This window comes from Monodon monoceros, unplaced genomic scaffold (assembly GCF_005190385.1).
Source record: "Monodon monoceros isolate NGI ecotype Baffin Bay Population unplaced genomic scaffold, NGI_Narwhal_1 Super_Scaffold_18, whole genome shotgun sequence".
NCBI lineage: Eukaryota > Metazoa > Chordata > Mammalia > Artiodactyla > Monodontidae > Monodon > Monodon monoceros.
The window spans coordinates 30,666,945-30,682,520 of NW_021703774.1; the positions used below are offsets into that span (position 1 = coordinate 30,666,945).

Here is a 15,576-nt window from a genome sequence, read left to right on the forward strand (position 1 = left end):
TTAGTAAAAGGTGAAATAAAAGATTTACATGTGTTCGGTTCCATTAATGTGGCCAAAGGACTTAAGAGGAGCTTTGCTTTCGATCTTCATATTCTTGAAATTTGAAAGATAAACAGTTTTGGGGTTAGCACTTCTTTCATTCCAATGAATTAAAATAGTAATTATATGGTTGAAAATGAATGTTTCAGTTAAAACCTTTAAGTCTCCGATAGTGACGGCATAAAAATAGGGTTTATTTCTTTTGCACTTTGATTTCCTCCAGAGTCTCAATGTCTCGGTGTTTTCAACAGGGTATCACATTAGCAGAAATATACTTGCATGTGGGCGTTATGAACTTTTTATTAATGTTGTGAAGTGAGAAGGCTTGGTGCTTTACCAGCTGTGTTTTGACTACAAACATCAATCATGGAAAAATTATTTGAAACAATTTTCTTTTAGTTCAGTCTATTAGACCCTTGTTCATGTTATAACTTTAGATAAATTTGAATAGTTCGCGACTATAATCAATTACTCAGTTTCAATTACAATTCCTAATTGATTCAACCCTATTAGCACCATCTCTAGTGATAGTCTGTTACACGATGTTAGTAAAAGGCCAGTGGTTTGCGCCTAATGAATGTCTATGTATTAAGTAATTAAAAACAGAAGTCTGCTTCTAAATATGTTAGGGTGGCACTGTCTGGTGGGTCCAACAGTTTGGATTCCTGGTCCCTAAGTACCATGCTTCTCAAGCCAGGGATTAGCACCTTTTGGGAGCTGCAAAGAACTTAGAAGGACAAAGAACCTAACTTAGGACACACAATAACTTATTCGTACTGGTGATACTAGACCAGGATCCTGCTCCCTCACAGTTCTGTAACCTTCGCTCGGTTTTTTCTCTCAATACAAAGCAAAGACACCATTCTTTCCTCATTGATCCTTCTAGTATTAAGTTTGGAGTATGGTGGTAAATTAATAAACTTTTAAGAACCCCTCCCCCAGCTTTGGGATTCAGAAATTTACAGCTTTTGTATAAGAAATTAGAGTTAAGACTCTTTTAGACCCATGTTGGACTATGTCTACGTGGCCTGAGAGATGGAGCACGAAGATGACAATAGATGTGCTTTGGGGATACTGAAGTGAACCTGGAGTGTGGACAGAGGCAGTAGCAGAAAAATCGGGGAGACCATAATGTAAACTCAGTTCTAATCAACGGGGTTGTGGGTTTCGGGTCTAAGACACCAAATCACCTTACAAGACGTATGATAAAAAAACCCCACACTGCCCAGAACCACCAGCTACCCTTAGGGAACCAGACGCAGGTTGATCCTTAGGCGCTGGATGATGACGTACTGCCTAGACCAGGTGGTGATTGGTTTCTGAAGAGGGGGGTTGGTCGCCAGTGCGACGCGGAGCCCTGTCCTAAGCCTCGCGAGAGCTGCGGTCCTGGAGCGGAATGGCCGCGGAGCCGGGCAGAGCTGGCCTTTGGCTCCTGCTTCCCGCTCTCTGGCCTGAAACATGGCCCGGGGTCCTGGCCCGCTAACCCGGCCTCGCCCCGACACAGTCGCCATGCCCAAGAGAGGAAAGCGACTCAAGTTCCGGGCCCAAGACGCCTGCTCTGGGCGAGGTGGGCGAGGGCGGGGGCGTTGAAAGGCTTGGGGCTGGAAGCAGGGAGGGGGCTGGACAGCACCGAGGCGAGTGCTCGCCTGCCCGCGACGGGAGGGCGGCTGGACTGGGGACTTGGAGTGAGCAGGAAATCTTGGTGGGGAGGAAGCTGAGGAGAGAAGGCCTCCTCCTTTGAGGTTTGGTGCTGTGTTTCAGTGACTGTGGCGGATTATGCCAACTCGGATCCGGCCGTCGTGAGGTCTGGAAGGGTCAAGAAAGCCGTCGCCAATGCTGTTCAGCAGGAAGGTAGGCTTCCGACGAGTCTTTTCAGACTCAGTGAAGAGTGAACTAGGTGCTTTATTTTCCTGGGATTCTGCCTCAGTGTTTTTCTTGCAATCCTTTAGGCATCTTCCCGTAAACATGCTTGCTCTCCTCGATGGTTACTCATATATTCAGGCGGAGGGGAAGGATTAGTCAAGAGCAGTAGCAGTTTCTGTAGCAGAAATATTTTATTTCTGTCTTCCCATAAACAAACAAACAAACAAAAAACTTTGCTTACTCTTCTTTGGTTTCCACTGCTTTCTTCCTGGTTATTAATCTTATTCCTGTTGTTCACATATATTCTCCACTTAACTCTGCTGTTTGCTTCTTTGTGTAATAACCTTGAACTATTCTTTTCCTTTTCTCATGCTTCTCTTACTTTCAAGCTTCTTACTCAGGGGTCCTTGAAGCTTGTGTTTGCATGATATGTACTGTCTCCAGCCCAGGAATAAGGTTAAATTGGGTTTAATTCCTCTCAAACACTGCTCCTCAGAATTTATGCAAATGAAAATAGCATTCACCTTTTGCTTTTACCCTGAAGGGTTTATAGTGGAGAATAATTCACTCCCTTTTTCTTCAGGTCTGAAGCAGTTTCTGCAACTTTGGAGTCAGTTTGCTCATTACTTTCCAATTTTTTGTGTTTAAAATGCTATTTTTTTTTTTTTTTAAGATTCTCAGCTTCCTTTAGCAGACTCTCACACAGCTTTTGCTTTTGTTTTCTTTTTTCTTTTCCTTATGGATGCTGATATCCTGCCTAAGCCATGGTACTCTGCCATCTCATTCTCTTCTTATTTTCTTCTAGTAAAATCTCTTTGTGGCTTGGAAGCCTCCCAGGTTCCTGCAGTAGAAGCTTTCTCTGGGGCTGGTGAGCCCTGTGACATCATTGACAGCAGTGATGAGATTGATGCCCAGGAGGAAAGCATCCATGAGAGAACTGCCTCCAGAAAAAAGAAAAGCAAGAGGCACAAAGGTACAGGGCTCACTCTCTTTTGGATTATTAGTCCTATCTGTGGTGATAACTTGAAGCTGTCACTTTCTCAGTAGCACAAGAGATGATACCAGTGGAGAACCAGAGTTTGGATCTTTCTAGTGGGACAGGACTTCAATATACCAGGGCTTTCTACTTATATCTAAAGTTGAGAGGAAAGGAGATTGGTAACAGTAGTAGCCATTCATTGAGAACATATCATTATCAGGTAAAATCCATATAGCAACAGGAAAACAAAAAGCCTTTGCATTTCTGCATTTCTGAATGTGTAAGGAAGCAGAGTTGTGACAAAAATGTTCTCTCTCCCAAATATGTGGATTGTATATAACCAATTTCATTTCAGCGAAAGTTAGATTATTATCGTGGACTTTTAAGTGCTCTGCAATTGTTAATGCCTGCTTTGTGCCTAGTAGGTACTGTAGGAAATAGAAAAATGTGTGGTGTTTATGTATTAGTGGCAATAAAACTTACACAAATGAAACAAAGAAAGGTAAACTAATGGTATACAATGTGCCAATGCATCATTCACTGGTTTGCTCCAGACTTAAGGAATCAGACTCTTGGGGTAGAGCCCAGAATTCTTAAAGCTAAAGTGGTTCTGATGATCAGCTAGAGTTAGGAGGAAACTAATGTAATAAATGATATGTGTATTTTTGGTCTCAGATCTGTGAGAACTTTCACCTATACTTGAGAATCAGATGACAGACTTTTGCATATGTTAAAATATATTGAAATAATCAATAAATTAATGAACTGACTTTGCTTTGAAGTTATACCAATTATTGTCAGTGATACCGCTCTTTTCCGGAACCAAGAATGTTAATAGACATTCCTCACACTTCTTTGTTCCTTAATTTCTTGCTTTAAATCCCTACTCGTCATCACCATTGTATTAGATATTTCTCTTGATTTTCCTTTTTGGTTTTGAGCACATTCCACAGAAGAGCTTACAGACTTTTAAAACATCTTTATTGAGATAAAATTCATCTCTTTAAAGTGTACAATGCAGTAGTTTTAGTATGTTCTCAGAGTTTTTTTTTTTTAACATCTTTATTGGCGTATAATTGCTTTACAATGGTGAATCAGTTATACATATACATATGTTCCCATATCTCTTCCCTCTTGCGTCTCCCTCCCTCCCACCCTCCCTGTCTCACCCCTCTAGGTGGTCACAAAGCACCCGAGCTGATCTCCCTGTGCTATGCGGCTGCTTCCCACTAGCTATCTATTTTACGTTTGGTAGTGTATATATGTCCATGCCACTCTCTCACTTTGTCACAGCTTACCCTTCCCCCTCCCTACATCCTCAAGTCCATTCTCTAGTAGGTCTGTGTCTTTATTCCCGTCTTACCCCTAGGTTCTTCATGACATTTTTTTTTCCTTAGATTCCATATATGTTAGCATCCGGTATTTGTCTTTCTCTTTCTGACTTACTTCACTCTGTATGACAAACTCTAGGTCCATCCACCTCACTACAAATAACTCAATTTCATTTCTTTTTATGGCTGAGTAATATTCCATTGTATATATGTGCCACAACATCTTTATCCATTCATCCAATGATGGACACTTAGGTTGCTTCCATCTCCTGGCTATTGTAAATAGAGCTGCAATGAACATTTTGGTACATGACTCTTTTTGAATTATGGTTTTCTCAGGGTATATGCCCAGTGGTGGGATTGCTGGGTCATATGGTAGTTCTGTTTGTAGTTTTTTAAGGAATCTCCATACTGTTCTCCATAGTGGCTGTACCAATTCACATTCCCAGCGGCAGTGCAAGAGAGTTGTGTAGCCATCAACATGATCTAAGTTTAGAACATTTCTATCAACTCAAATCTATTAGTATCATTCCTCATTCCCTCCCAACACTCTCTCCCACCCATCCCTTCCCCCAGGCAACCACCAATCTACTTTCTGTCCTTATAGATTTGCCTATTCCGGGCATTTCATATAAACAAAATCATATAATATGTGGTCTTTTGCGTCTGGCTTCTTTGACTTAACATAATGTTTTCAAGGTTCATCCATATTGTAGCATATATCAGTACTTTATTCCTTTTTATTGCTTTTTATTTGACTGTCATAAATGCTACTATGAAAACTCATGGACAAGTTTTTGTGTGAACATATATTTTCATTTTTGTCAGGTAGGAGTGAAATTGCTGGATCACATGGTAACTATGTTTAACTTTTTGCGGAACTGCCAAGTTTTTTATGAAGTTTCCATTTTATATTCCCACCAGCAATGAATGAGAGTTACAGTTTCTCCACATCCTCCTCAACACTTGTTATTGTCTAACTTTTTAAACTATAGGCATTCTAGTTGATGTGAAGTGGTATCTCATGGTTTTGATTTGCATGCTAATGATGTTGAGCGTCTTTTATGTGCTTATTGGCCTTTTGTGTATCTTCTTTGGAGAAATGTCTATTCAAATTCTTCACTCATTTTTACATTAGGTTATCTTTTTATTACTGAGTTGTAAGAATTTTTATGTATTCAGGAGACCAGTCACTTATCAGATACATGATTTGTGGTTTACAAACTCTTAGCTATAATTCATCTTTTACTTCCTTGCTGCACTTTACCCCCATTAGGGTCCTTCATTCTCATCAAACTGGTCTTTTTTTTCCCCCTCTTTTAGCTTTTTAAAAATGAAACATATACAAAAGAAGAGAGAATAGTGTAATGAATCCAATGTGGCTATTACATAGCTTCAGTTATCAACTCATGGTCACTTTTGTTTCAGCCACTACCCCCTCACCCCCACCTCCACACACACACACACACACACACACACACACACACACACACACACACACACCATACACACACCATACACACTTGATTATTTTGAAACAATTTCCAATATTACATTTTTATATCTGTAAATATTCTGGTAGTTATCACCAAAAGATAAATGCTCTTAAAAAAATTATCACATCTAAAAAAGTTAGTAATTTCTTTTTTTTTTAAAGCTACTTTATTATTATTTTTAAAATTTATTTATTTATTTTTGGCTGTGTTGGGTCTTCGTTGCTGCGCGTGGGCTTTCTCTAGTTGCAGCAAGTGGGGGCTATACTTCATTGAGGTGCGCAGGCTTCTCACTGTGGTGGCCTCTCTTGTTGAGGAGCATGGGCTCTAGGTGCGCTGGCTTTAGTAGTTGTGGCACGCGGGTTCGGTAGCTGTGGCTTGTAGGCTCTAGAGCACAGGCTCAGTAGTTGTGGCACACGTGCTTAGTTGCTCTGTGGCATGTGGGATCTTCCCGGACCAGGGCTCAAACTCGTGTGGCCTGTATTGGCAGGTGGATTCTTAACCACTGTGCCACCAAGGAAGCCCAACAGTAATTTCTTAATATCATCAAAATCTTGTTAGACTTGTCTCTTTATTGCCCTCACATGTGTTTTGTTTTTTTAAATATCCAGGCTTCATGTTAGCTGTTTATTTCACTTGGAATACTTTTCCCCTTAACCTATGAATATCAAATTTTTTGTCCTTCATAACTTATCTCCATGAAGCTTTCCTTTACTGATTCCATTTCCTACGTTTTGAAATTTCTTAATAATTGTGTGTAAAACATTGGCAATTTTTATAATTACTGAGTTTTGTCCCTAAGAACAGAAAATTTTTAATAGTACTCTGCTTTGTGAAAGTCCTCATGGGTCTCAGTGGAGGAAATTCTGATAGTTGTTTGCCTTCTCTTTTAGAGAGAGATTTAATGTGGGAGAAGGGGGCCCCAAATGTGGTAGGCTGAGCCTTAAATGGTTACTGGAGATTTCAAGAAGCATAAGAACCAAAAAAGACGATGTTGTTTTAGAAGCATTGGTCCCTGTTATGAAGAACCTAATGCAAGAACCTGATTGAGTCATAGAGCTGCAGGAAGCAGCTAGAAAAGCAGAGGCAGCTTCAGGGAGGTAGTTGTAGGGGCTTTTTGCTCAGGAAACAGAAAGAAAAAAGCTGTGTTTTGGATAGCTATATAACTAAGTCTCAATTAAAGATTATGGTTAGCCCAGATTCTGGTATCTCTGTGGAGTGTGAATTTTTATTTGAACCTGACATGTACAGTGGACCTCAGGGTCAAGAGAATTAACCCTAATGAGGTCTGAAGGAGGAAGAGGTGGGGATACATCATCACAGGGTATCCTTGAATACTGGATGCTTGTGGCCAGAATTGTAGATCAAGCTGACAATGAAACAAGAAGAAACCAGAAGACACATATCTAAGGCAATTACTGAGTAATGAAAGTACACTGTAACTTACTTGGTTTTTTAAATTTAGTTTGTACTTTGAGGTTTCCTCATACCATCTTAAAATCAGTTTTATTTTTTAAATGACTGAATTGAAGAAAATGTTTGGTGGATGGGGACTGCAAGGGAAATCAAGGGCAGAATTTATAGTGAAAAGCTGGACTTGGGAGAAAACTGGGTTCTGTTTACCTTGAATACGTGCAACGTTCTGTTTTCTTACAGTAAAATGGACACAATAATATTTTCCTTATTTCCACTGAAAAATTATTATAGTTGAATGATATAATGTATGCAAAGGTACTTTGAAAACTTCAAAATAGTATGTAAATAGTGGTTAAATAAAGGCCTTAAGAACAAGACCTATTCACTTGGGCAACAGGAAACAAAAGTTTTCAGCAGCTAGAATAAGCAGGAAATGATGAGTTTGAGAGGCTTCCTTGGACCTATTTAAACCATTTTCTTAACTGTGCAAGCCCTGGGAGAATTGAAATGATTGGGGATCTTTATATGTGCATATAATAGAAGGTCAAAAGTTAATAGTTCTTTTTTCTGTTTCAGAAGATCTGGATGGGGCTGGAGGAGAAGAGTATCCCATGGATATTTGGCTCTTACTGGCCTCCTATATCCGTCCTGAGGACATTGTGAATTTTTCCCTGATTTGTAAGAATGCCTGGACTGTCACTTGCACTGCTGCCTTTTGGACCAGGTTGTACCGAAGGTGCGACCACAGAGAGCTCACTGTGTTATCTGTGTAGCTTATTTCTTGTTGTTTTTGATTTGGAGCTACTCTCTGGATGGTGACCTCTTTTCACTTTCTCTACTGCATGCCTGGGCATGAACCTAGCTTTGAATTCCTTGAGCTCCTCTTTAATTTAAAATTGATATTATTAATTCATCTGGTAATTGTCTTCCCTATGGTTACCCACTTTTCTTCAGCGGTTTATCTTAGCTAGAATTTTCAGAAGTTATAGATGCCCATCTGTTTATCTTTGCAACTGGATTTGTTGTTTCTTAGATTTGCTAGTCATCTTGAAGTATCATATAGTCTTTGTAGTTATGCTGCTCTGTGTATAGTTGTAGTGGTGAAGAGGGAGTGAATGATGTGATTAGTAAGAGGGCTGACTTTTGATGCAGGGTTAGAAGTGTAGTGAAGATTATAAATCGTCAGTAAGAATGTGGTGGAAGGGGATGGTGAGGTATCAGGGAGTAGAGAACTTTCTGAGACATGTGACAAGAGAACTTGGTGGATCTTCCCCAGTGCAGGTTCTTTTTGAGCAGCTGAAGTATATTGTACTGGTATAAAGTCAGAGACTTGCCCCTTTTTTAAAGTGAAATAGTGAGGATTTAAAATTTTTAAATGAATAGAGGAGTGCAGGATTACAAGGTATATTGGGTTTTGCATAGAAGAGACGCAAAAGTAGCTAAGAAGTGAAGGAGATAGTGATTTGTGTGTGTGTATGTGAGAGCACTAGGGAAAAACTAACTACTGGCCAGTGGAATAGTATAGTAAAATTTGTACTGAGCCTAGGAGTCCTAGGAGACTGGCCTAGAGCAGAAGAGAGAGGTCACTTATTGGTAGGAGTAATGTGTCATGTTTTAGGCACTACACGCTGGATGCCTCTCTGCCTTTGCGCCTGCGACCAGAGTCAATGGAGAAGCTGCGCTGTCTCCGGGCATGTGTGATCCGATCTCTGTACCATATGTATGAGCCATTTGCTGCTCGAATCTCCAAGAATCCAGCCATTCCAGAAAGCACTCCTAGCACATTAAAGAATTCCAAAGTAAGTGACAATTAGTGTTGGGGTTTAACAAATGGACTCTTGTATAATGGGCCTGTTATCATGGCTTGTTTCCAGCTTCCTTGATGGGGTGGTCTAGGGCCATAGGTACCAGGCTGCTAAGGGACTAATGTAAACTTTCAGAGCTCATGGGTATCTCTTCTCCAAGACATTCCTGCTGTGCTGGGTTGGCTCATGTTATCTTTACCTTAAAGCTTTCTTGTGCTTTTAGCATATTCCTTATTCTCTTTATTTTAATTTATCTTCATGCCTTATACATTGGGCCACTTTAGATGGTTTAGATGGTTTGATGGTTTGGGCTAGGAAGAACACAACTCAAATGGTAGATGTAAACTATAATTCTTAAAAGGTGCTTTAAGTCATGATACAAAGATATAAAACAACTTACTAATTTTCTTTTTCTAATGTGACCTTGACATCTGGATTTCCACTTTCTTGTTAACCTTAAAAGATTCTGGTGTGGACTTCTTCAGCATTTGCAAAGTGCCCACTATTGCCAGGCTCAGGGGTGGGTTGTTTCAGAGACTATAAGGTACTTCCACTCATAGACTTTAGCCCTCTAAAATTCTTACTGTGTTCTAGGCCATTCCTTATATCTTGGAATTTCCCCAGTAGTTTATATTTGTACATTGTATTCAAGGTTCTAGCATTCTTCTGATTTGTAAGTAGGTCTATAAGCCTTTGGTCCATTCTCTCCTTTTTTTTGCCATAATGAAATATCTAGTGAACACATCTTTGCCAAGCTAGACTAGTATAGCATATATGATTGTTTAGGCAAGTTGATGTCTTGGCCTTTTTCTCATTCAACTAATACTACTGTCTAAATTTTGTATCTTTTGCGTTTGTTAATAATTTTTATTACTCTGTTCCTACCCAAAGTCTGGTGTTCTATGGCACTCCTATTCTCCTCTGTTTTGTTTTTATGCTTTGGATGTTACATAATGATTCTTTTCCCCTAGTTCAGCTCTAGTGTGATAACATTCTACCTGATACATATTGATTAAAAGGGTACTGTTGATTCAAGATCATCATGGTTCCCCCCAGGGTTGCAAACTGAGGTGGTCAGGGCCATTGGCTGACATCAGCTAATGTCACACTAGCTGATGGATTTAGGGCAGGATTAGAATGCTGGGTGAGTAGAATTTCATTCCTTCTTGTAATATGAGTGGACAGTGTATCATTTCACATTTATAGTTTTTCTCCCCCAAAAAACATTTGATCTTGTCAGGTGAGGTGGGGATCATCCCAAAGCTAACCATGCTAGGGGTGAATCAATTGTTGGGAGCAGAGCAGCATTGGGCAAACTCCTCATGCTTGACACATCCTCGCGGCTCCAGTGCACAATGCAAGTGCTACTGCCTAAATCTAAAATACCCATGTCTTCATATTCTTATAATTGTATATTAAGTTTTTTAAGTGGACTAAAAAAGTGACTTTTAAGTGGCTAAAATCAAGGTGGTGATAACTAAGGTCTTAATCCAGACAGGAAGGCTAGGCCACCTGTCTGCTGCTTTTGTACCTGTTGTTAGAGATCTTCTGAAGAGGATGTGGGACCTGCAGTGGCAGGTGTCCCATGCATGGCCTTGCTAGTATAACCACATCGCATGGCATTCAGGAAGTTGCCAGCATGCCTAAGGGAAGTTGTCCCATGTTCCTGGACTCCACCTTTTCGTATTTGATTCTCCCTCTCTCTCTTTTCAGTAGCATAGCTTGTGTGGGACACTGGAGCCGTTGTGTTGGCAGCAGAAGTGTTTGCCCCTTAAAGCCAAGCCCATTATTTTTGATGGAACAGCAGGACCTACAGGGCATGTCTGAAGGGCAGGACAGCTGGCACGGCGGACGACCCACCCCTTATCCCCTGGGAGGTACTTAACTTCTTGTGTTAACCCTAGCTGTAGCCTGACTTTCCTTGAGGGGCTTACTCTAGACTGAATTCAGCTCACCTCTGTAGTTTCCATACCGGCTGTCTGCTCCCAGAAGGTCCTGAGTGGTTTGCTCCTATTACGTACAGGGCTGGCTGTCTCTGCCTGCCTTATGGCTTTGTTATCATCTTGTCTGGTGGCTACTGGCTGCCCTTATATTTTAATATAGAGGAGTGGCCTGCTGAATCAGATAATGCCCCAGTCTCTAGAGACCATGTTTCTGTCTTTAAAGATGAGAACAATAGGGGTTGACCTCAATAGCATCTGAGGTTGACGTATATTGGTACCTCTTCTCTTTACTGAATAGCCTTGGGATTGTCTCTTTTCATGTTGCACCAGTGTCAAATTGTAGTGGTGGTGCGGGGGAGGTGGGGGTTTCTATCCGTGCCAAAGTAAAATCTCAGCATTGGGACCGTGGCTGGCTTTAGAGCTAGCAAACAGAAAGGTTATTTTTATTTTCTTACAGTGCTTACTTTTCTGGTGCAGAAAGATTGTTGGGAACAGACAGGAGCCAATGTGGGAATTCAACTTCAAGTTCAAAAAGCAGGTGTGTGCTTTTATCATCTCTTTGCTTGTCAGGTAATATCTTACTCTAATTTTACTAGACATAAAATTGCCTCATTAAAATCAGATAATACACATTAAAACATATAATGTCATAAAAATGAAAGAAAGAACTGTTTTGTGTGAAAGAGGCACAAAGATTTAATAGCTTAATGCAAAGAGTAAACCTTGAGTGGATCCTGGATTAATGAACAAAGAGCAATAAAAGACATTTTTGGTACAATTAAAGAAATTTGAGTATGCCCTGGATATTAGATTATATGAAATTATTGTTAATTTTCTTAGGTGTGATCATGTTACTGAGGTTATATATGTATCTTTATTCATGTTGAATAAGGGTGGAATGCCAGTGTTACTTTCAAATGGCTTTGCTTCCCCTACCCCAAGAGTTCATGTGTTTTTTTTTCTTAATATGTGAATATATATAAAATGAGAGGTGAGGGAGAGAGAAAACAAACGTGGCAAAATATCCAGTGGTAAAGGGTATACAGGAGTTTATTGCATGGTTTTGTTAACTTTTCTATATATTTGAAGACTTTAAAAGTGGGGAAAAGGGAAAAACTTGTTATAACAATGTACTGAGGTTATTTGACTAAGAATTTTTTTGTTTTTCAAAGCAAATGTATTTGTAAACAACAATACTTCATATGGTTTTATATCTGAGGCAGTTTGGGCAAGCCATGGGGAGAGGGACTGCCAAGAGTCTATAAGAAGAGTAGATACTATTGCACCTTTATCTCTGCCTTTTTCTTGGACTGTACCTGAGATCTTGGCTACAGTGAGGATCTCTTCTGCATGTCTTTACTTCTTGTCCTCAGCAGCCTCATTTCCTCCAGTTGTCTCCCATACTTAGTATCTCACTGAGGTGACACATTACAAATAGAATTACAGTTATCCCTCACTTGATGACAAGTGTGTTCCAGATAAGTTTGTATTTAAAGTAAATCATATTTTTACATTGATTTTTCAAAAACACGGTTCTAGGGATGAACTTTGGCTCTGATCATTTGCTTTTAATAAGTTGTCCACAATCTATGATATCCATTAGATGTTGGTAGAGAGTCCACCATAGCAGCTTTTTGGGAGGGAACTGAGGGGCAATCTTCACAGTGTATACAAGCTAAGACCAGAGCTGCTGCAGGAAAGTGAATGCTAAGATTTCCTCTAGCTCTGAGAGTTGTGACTCTTGTTTTATGATGCCTGGAATTAGACGGCCACTTCTGCTTGCATCCCTTTTTGTGCAGCAGATGTTCTTTGGAGTCTGACAAGTCACAAGGAATTTGTGATCTCTCAAACATTGGAGGGCCTCTGATAGAGCTATAAGTTTCCATGTCTTGCCAGATGGTAGGAAACACCATCTAAATGAAGCACCCACTGTCACATTTCTCATCCAAATGTGTTTCCATGTCTTTCAAAGGTCAGATTTTCCTTGATCTGTATAGAAACTGATATGTATATTAAAGAGAGAAGAGATAACAGAAAAATGGATCTCAGCAGCTTTAGTTAAGCCATACCATTTTCATTGGTGGAGTCTTAGAGCCATAAACATTTTCTCTAACCCATTAGAGTAATTCTTAATTCTCTTCAGTCCCCTAGATTAAAGAGCAAGTGTATGGGAGGATTGCAGCCTCCCATTCAGTACGAAGATGTTCATACCAACCCAGACCAGGACTGCTGCCTACTGCAGGTCACCACCCTCAATTTCATCTTTATTCCAATTGTCATGGGAATGATATTTACCCTGGTAAGTGGAGACAGGATGTCATCCTCAGCTCTTTCATAGACTCACTATACTTAGGGTTTGAAAGAAATTTGTAAATTTAACCATTGAGGAAGAAATCTTTGAAGAATAATTTTAAACAAAATCTGAAAGCAGACTTGTATACTAGGAACAGACATATTTGTGAAGTTAATTATGTCTGAGAATATTTTACTTCTGTTTCCTTCTCTATAGTGAACAGAATGTTTTTGCATCTCCTGTGTAGTGCTCATTAATGTTTGAGAAACATTATCCCGTTAAGGTTAATGAAGAAGCTTATACATGAACACTGTATGTCAGGACCTGAGGCATGCGTGTGGTATCATAAATGGAATATTAAAATGTAGGGTTACCAGCTCTGTCTTTTGTGTGATGCTCTGACTATTCAAGGTTTAGCTAAGAATTAGATTTTAGCTAAGAATTAGATTAGTAAACAACAAATATGCTTCTGGTGTATTTTCCGTGTTTTTAACATTTTTAACTGGATTGGCAACTGGAGAGTTCATGTAATTTATCTTCTCTGTATTTTAAGCTTATGTTCAGAGATATGTTTCCCCCTCCACATTGAAAATAGCATTATTCTTTTTTTAATGGTAAAATAAATAATTCATACTTCATGTGAAGAATTTAAATAATACACAAACACGTTGAGAACAGTGAAGGTGACTTAGACTTCCGCTATCCTATAACTGCAGTTAACTTTTGGGGAACTATTCTTTAATGTATCTGTTAATGTATATTCAATACATGTATATACCCACTCTCTTAAATAATTTTGTATAATTGAGATTATGTCATATATCTGTTTTTATTGTAGGCATCTCTCATTAAGCCACATTAATGACTTATTTATATACTTATACTCCATATACTTCCTACTCTTAGAATTCTATACAGATTTACGTATACATAAACATTTAGAGATTTTGTGGTTTATTTTCCAAAACAATGTGATCAGATCAGTTTCATGCATCTTGCTTAACTTGCTCAATAATATATCATCAGAATCCCTTCAAGTCATCTCTTATAGCTCTAATCCAGTTTTTAAAAATTGTCATTAAGGTAGTCTATGTGCATGTGTCCTAATTTGTTCAGCCATTTGAGAGGCTTTCTTTAGCACAGTTTAAATATATGAAGCTAAGAAAAACTTATAAAAATCACCCTTAATTTTTAATATCTTTGCAAAAAAAGATAGTATAGTGCTGTTGGTATAACTTAGAGATTATTTTGTGGCCTAGTTCATGTCAGTTTTCTAGATTGTCTCATTTTAGAGTGAGTCATAGGAAAACAAGGTTGTTTAATTTGAGTACTGAATTTATTTTTCCCTCCCAGTTTACTATCAATGTGAGCACGGACATGCGGCATCATCGAGTGAGACTGGTGTTCCAAGATTCTCCTGTCCATGGAGGTCGGAAACTGCGCAGTGAACAGGGTGTGCAAGTCATCCTGGACCCAGTGCACAGCATTCGACTTTTTGACTGGTGGCATCCTCAGTATCCATTCTCCCTGAGAGCATAGATACTGCTTCCCGTCACCGAGGGCAGCCCTGAGCTAGGCCAGTCCATTTGTAATCAGATTCCAGTTTGGAAGGGGCAGCTGATTGTATATCTGGTCAGTAATGCACATGCTCTTCAGGTTTCTGGGGCTCCTTCTAGGGGAAGGAGAAGGATTGAATCAGGAGTAAAAACATTATGATTTATAAACATATTTTAATGTAAAATTTTGCATTTGAAAGGTGAAACCTGGCCCTATTTTCTGTGTTAAACCCCATTTGGTGCTACTGAGTTTGTTCTTTATTCTTTTATCCCAGCCAGAGTGGATGATCTCGCTTTAGGGGAAAATTAAACTCTTAAATCTCCAAACAAGGAAATTTCAGCATTCCCTTATGGATCAGAGTAACCTTAGAGGCTTAAAATTGTTGCTACTGTTGCTTTCAATTTAGCTGCCCCTCAAATTCAAGTGAATATTTCCTCTTCTCCCTTTACCCCTCTCTAGAAATAAAGCAGGTGACAGGGTTTTCATAAACTTATGAGGTTGACTTGTGTATCTTTCTTTAAAAATATTTGTCACATAAATATTTTTTTGCCAGTTTTGGATTTTAGGTATTTTTTTTTTTTTGCATGAAGCTGATAGTAATGATAATGATTTTGTGCTACACTAGGAACTTTTCATAATATCTCTAGTTCTCACAATCCTGCAAGGTAGGTGATACTATTCCCATTCTCTGGCTGAAAAAGCTGAATCAGTGACTTACCCAAGGCCATACTATCCAATAAGTGGCAGAGCCAGAATTCTGACCCAGGTCCTTTTGCTGTGCCACAGTTTAAAAGGTCAGTCTCATTATTCTTGTGGTAGATGGTGGCACAGGGGAGCAGGCAGAGTGTACATAGATA

General features: G+C 39.4%; 1 protein-coding gene across 5 annotated transcripts; it reads left to right on the top strand.

Annotated features, from left to right (window-relative positions):
* Positions 1-1,383: 1,383 nt before the first annotated feature.
* Positions 1,384-15,277, top strand: TMEM183A (transmembrane protein 183A). Of its 5 annotated transcripts, none has more exons than XM_029231002.1 (8): positions 1,384-1,606; positions 1,801-1,890; positions 2,708-2,875; positions 7,698-7,857; positions 8,740-8,920; positions 11,327-11,407; positions 13,013-13,168; positions 14,516-15,277. In XM_029231002.1, the coding sequence occupies exons 1-8, from the start codon at positions 1,498-1,500 to the stop codon at positions 14,699-14,701; spliced, it is 1,131 nt and encodes a 376-aa protein (XP_029086835.1). In that variant the 5' UTR covers positions 1,384-1,497; the 3' UTR covers positions 14,702-15,277. The 5 variants fall into 5 exon arrangements, 4 of the variants coding, with proteins under 4 accessions (XP_029086835.1, XP_029086838.1, XP_029086839.1 ...); XR_003794655.1 differs by having other exon boundaries at positions 1,420-1,606; positions 11,347-11,407; positions 14,516-14,613; XM_029231005.1 differs by having other exon boundaries at positions 1,420-1,606; positions 13,021-13,168; positions 14,516-15,263.
* Positions 15,278-15,576: the final 299 nt, after the last annotated feature.

Excerpts from the sequence above, each read along its gene's own strand:
- TMEM183A (XM_029231002.1), top strand. The coding sequence starts at position 1,498 with ATGGCCCGGGGTCCTGGCCCGCTAACCCGGCCTCGCCCCGACACAGTC. Across the intron at positions 1,607-1,800 it reads AGACGCCTGCTCTGGGCGAG|TGACTGTGGCGGATTATGCC; the intron begins GTGGGCGAGGGC and ends GCTGTGTTTCAG. Across the intron at positions 2,876-7,697 it reads GAAAAGCAAGAGGCACAAAG|AAGATCTGGATGGGGCTGGA; the intron begins GTACAGGGCTCA and ends TTTCTGTTTCAG.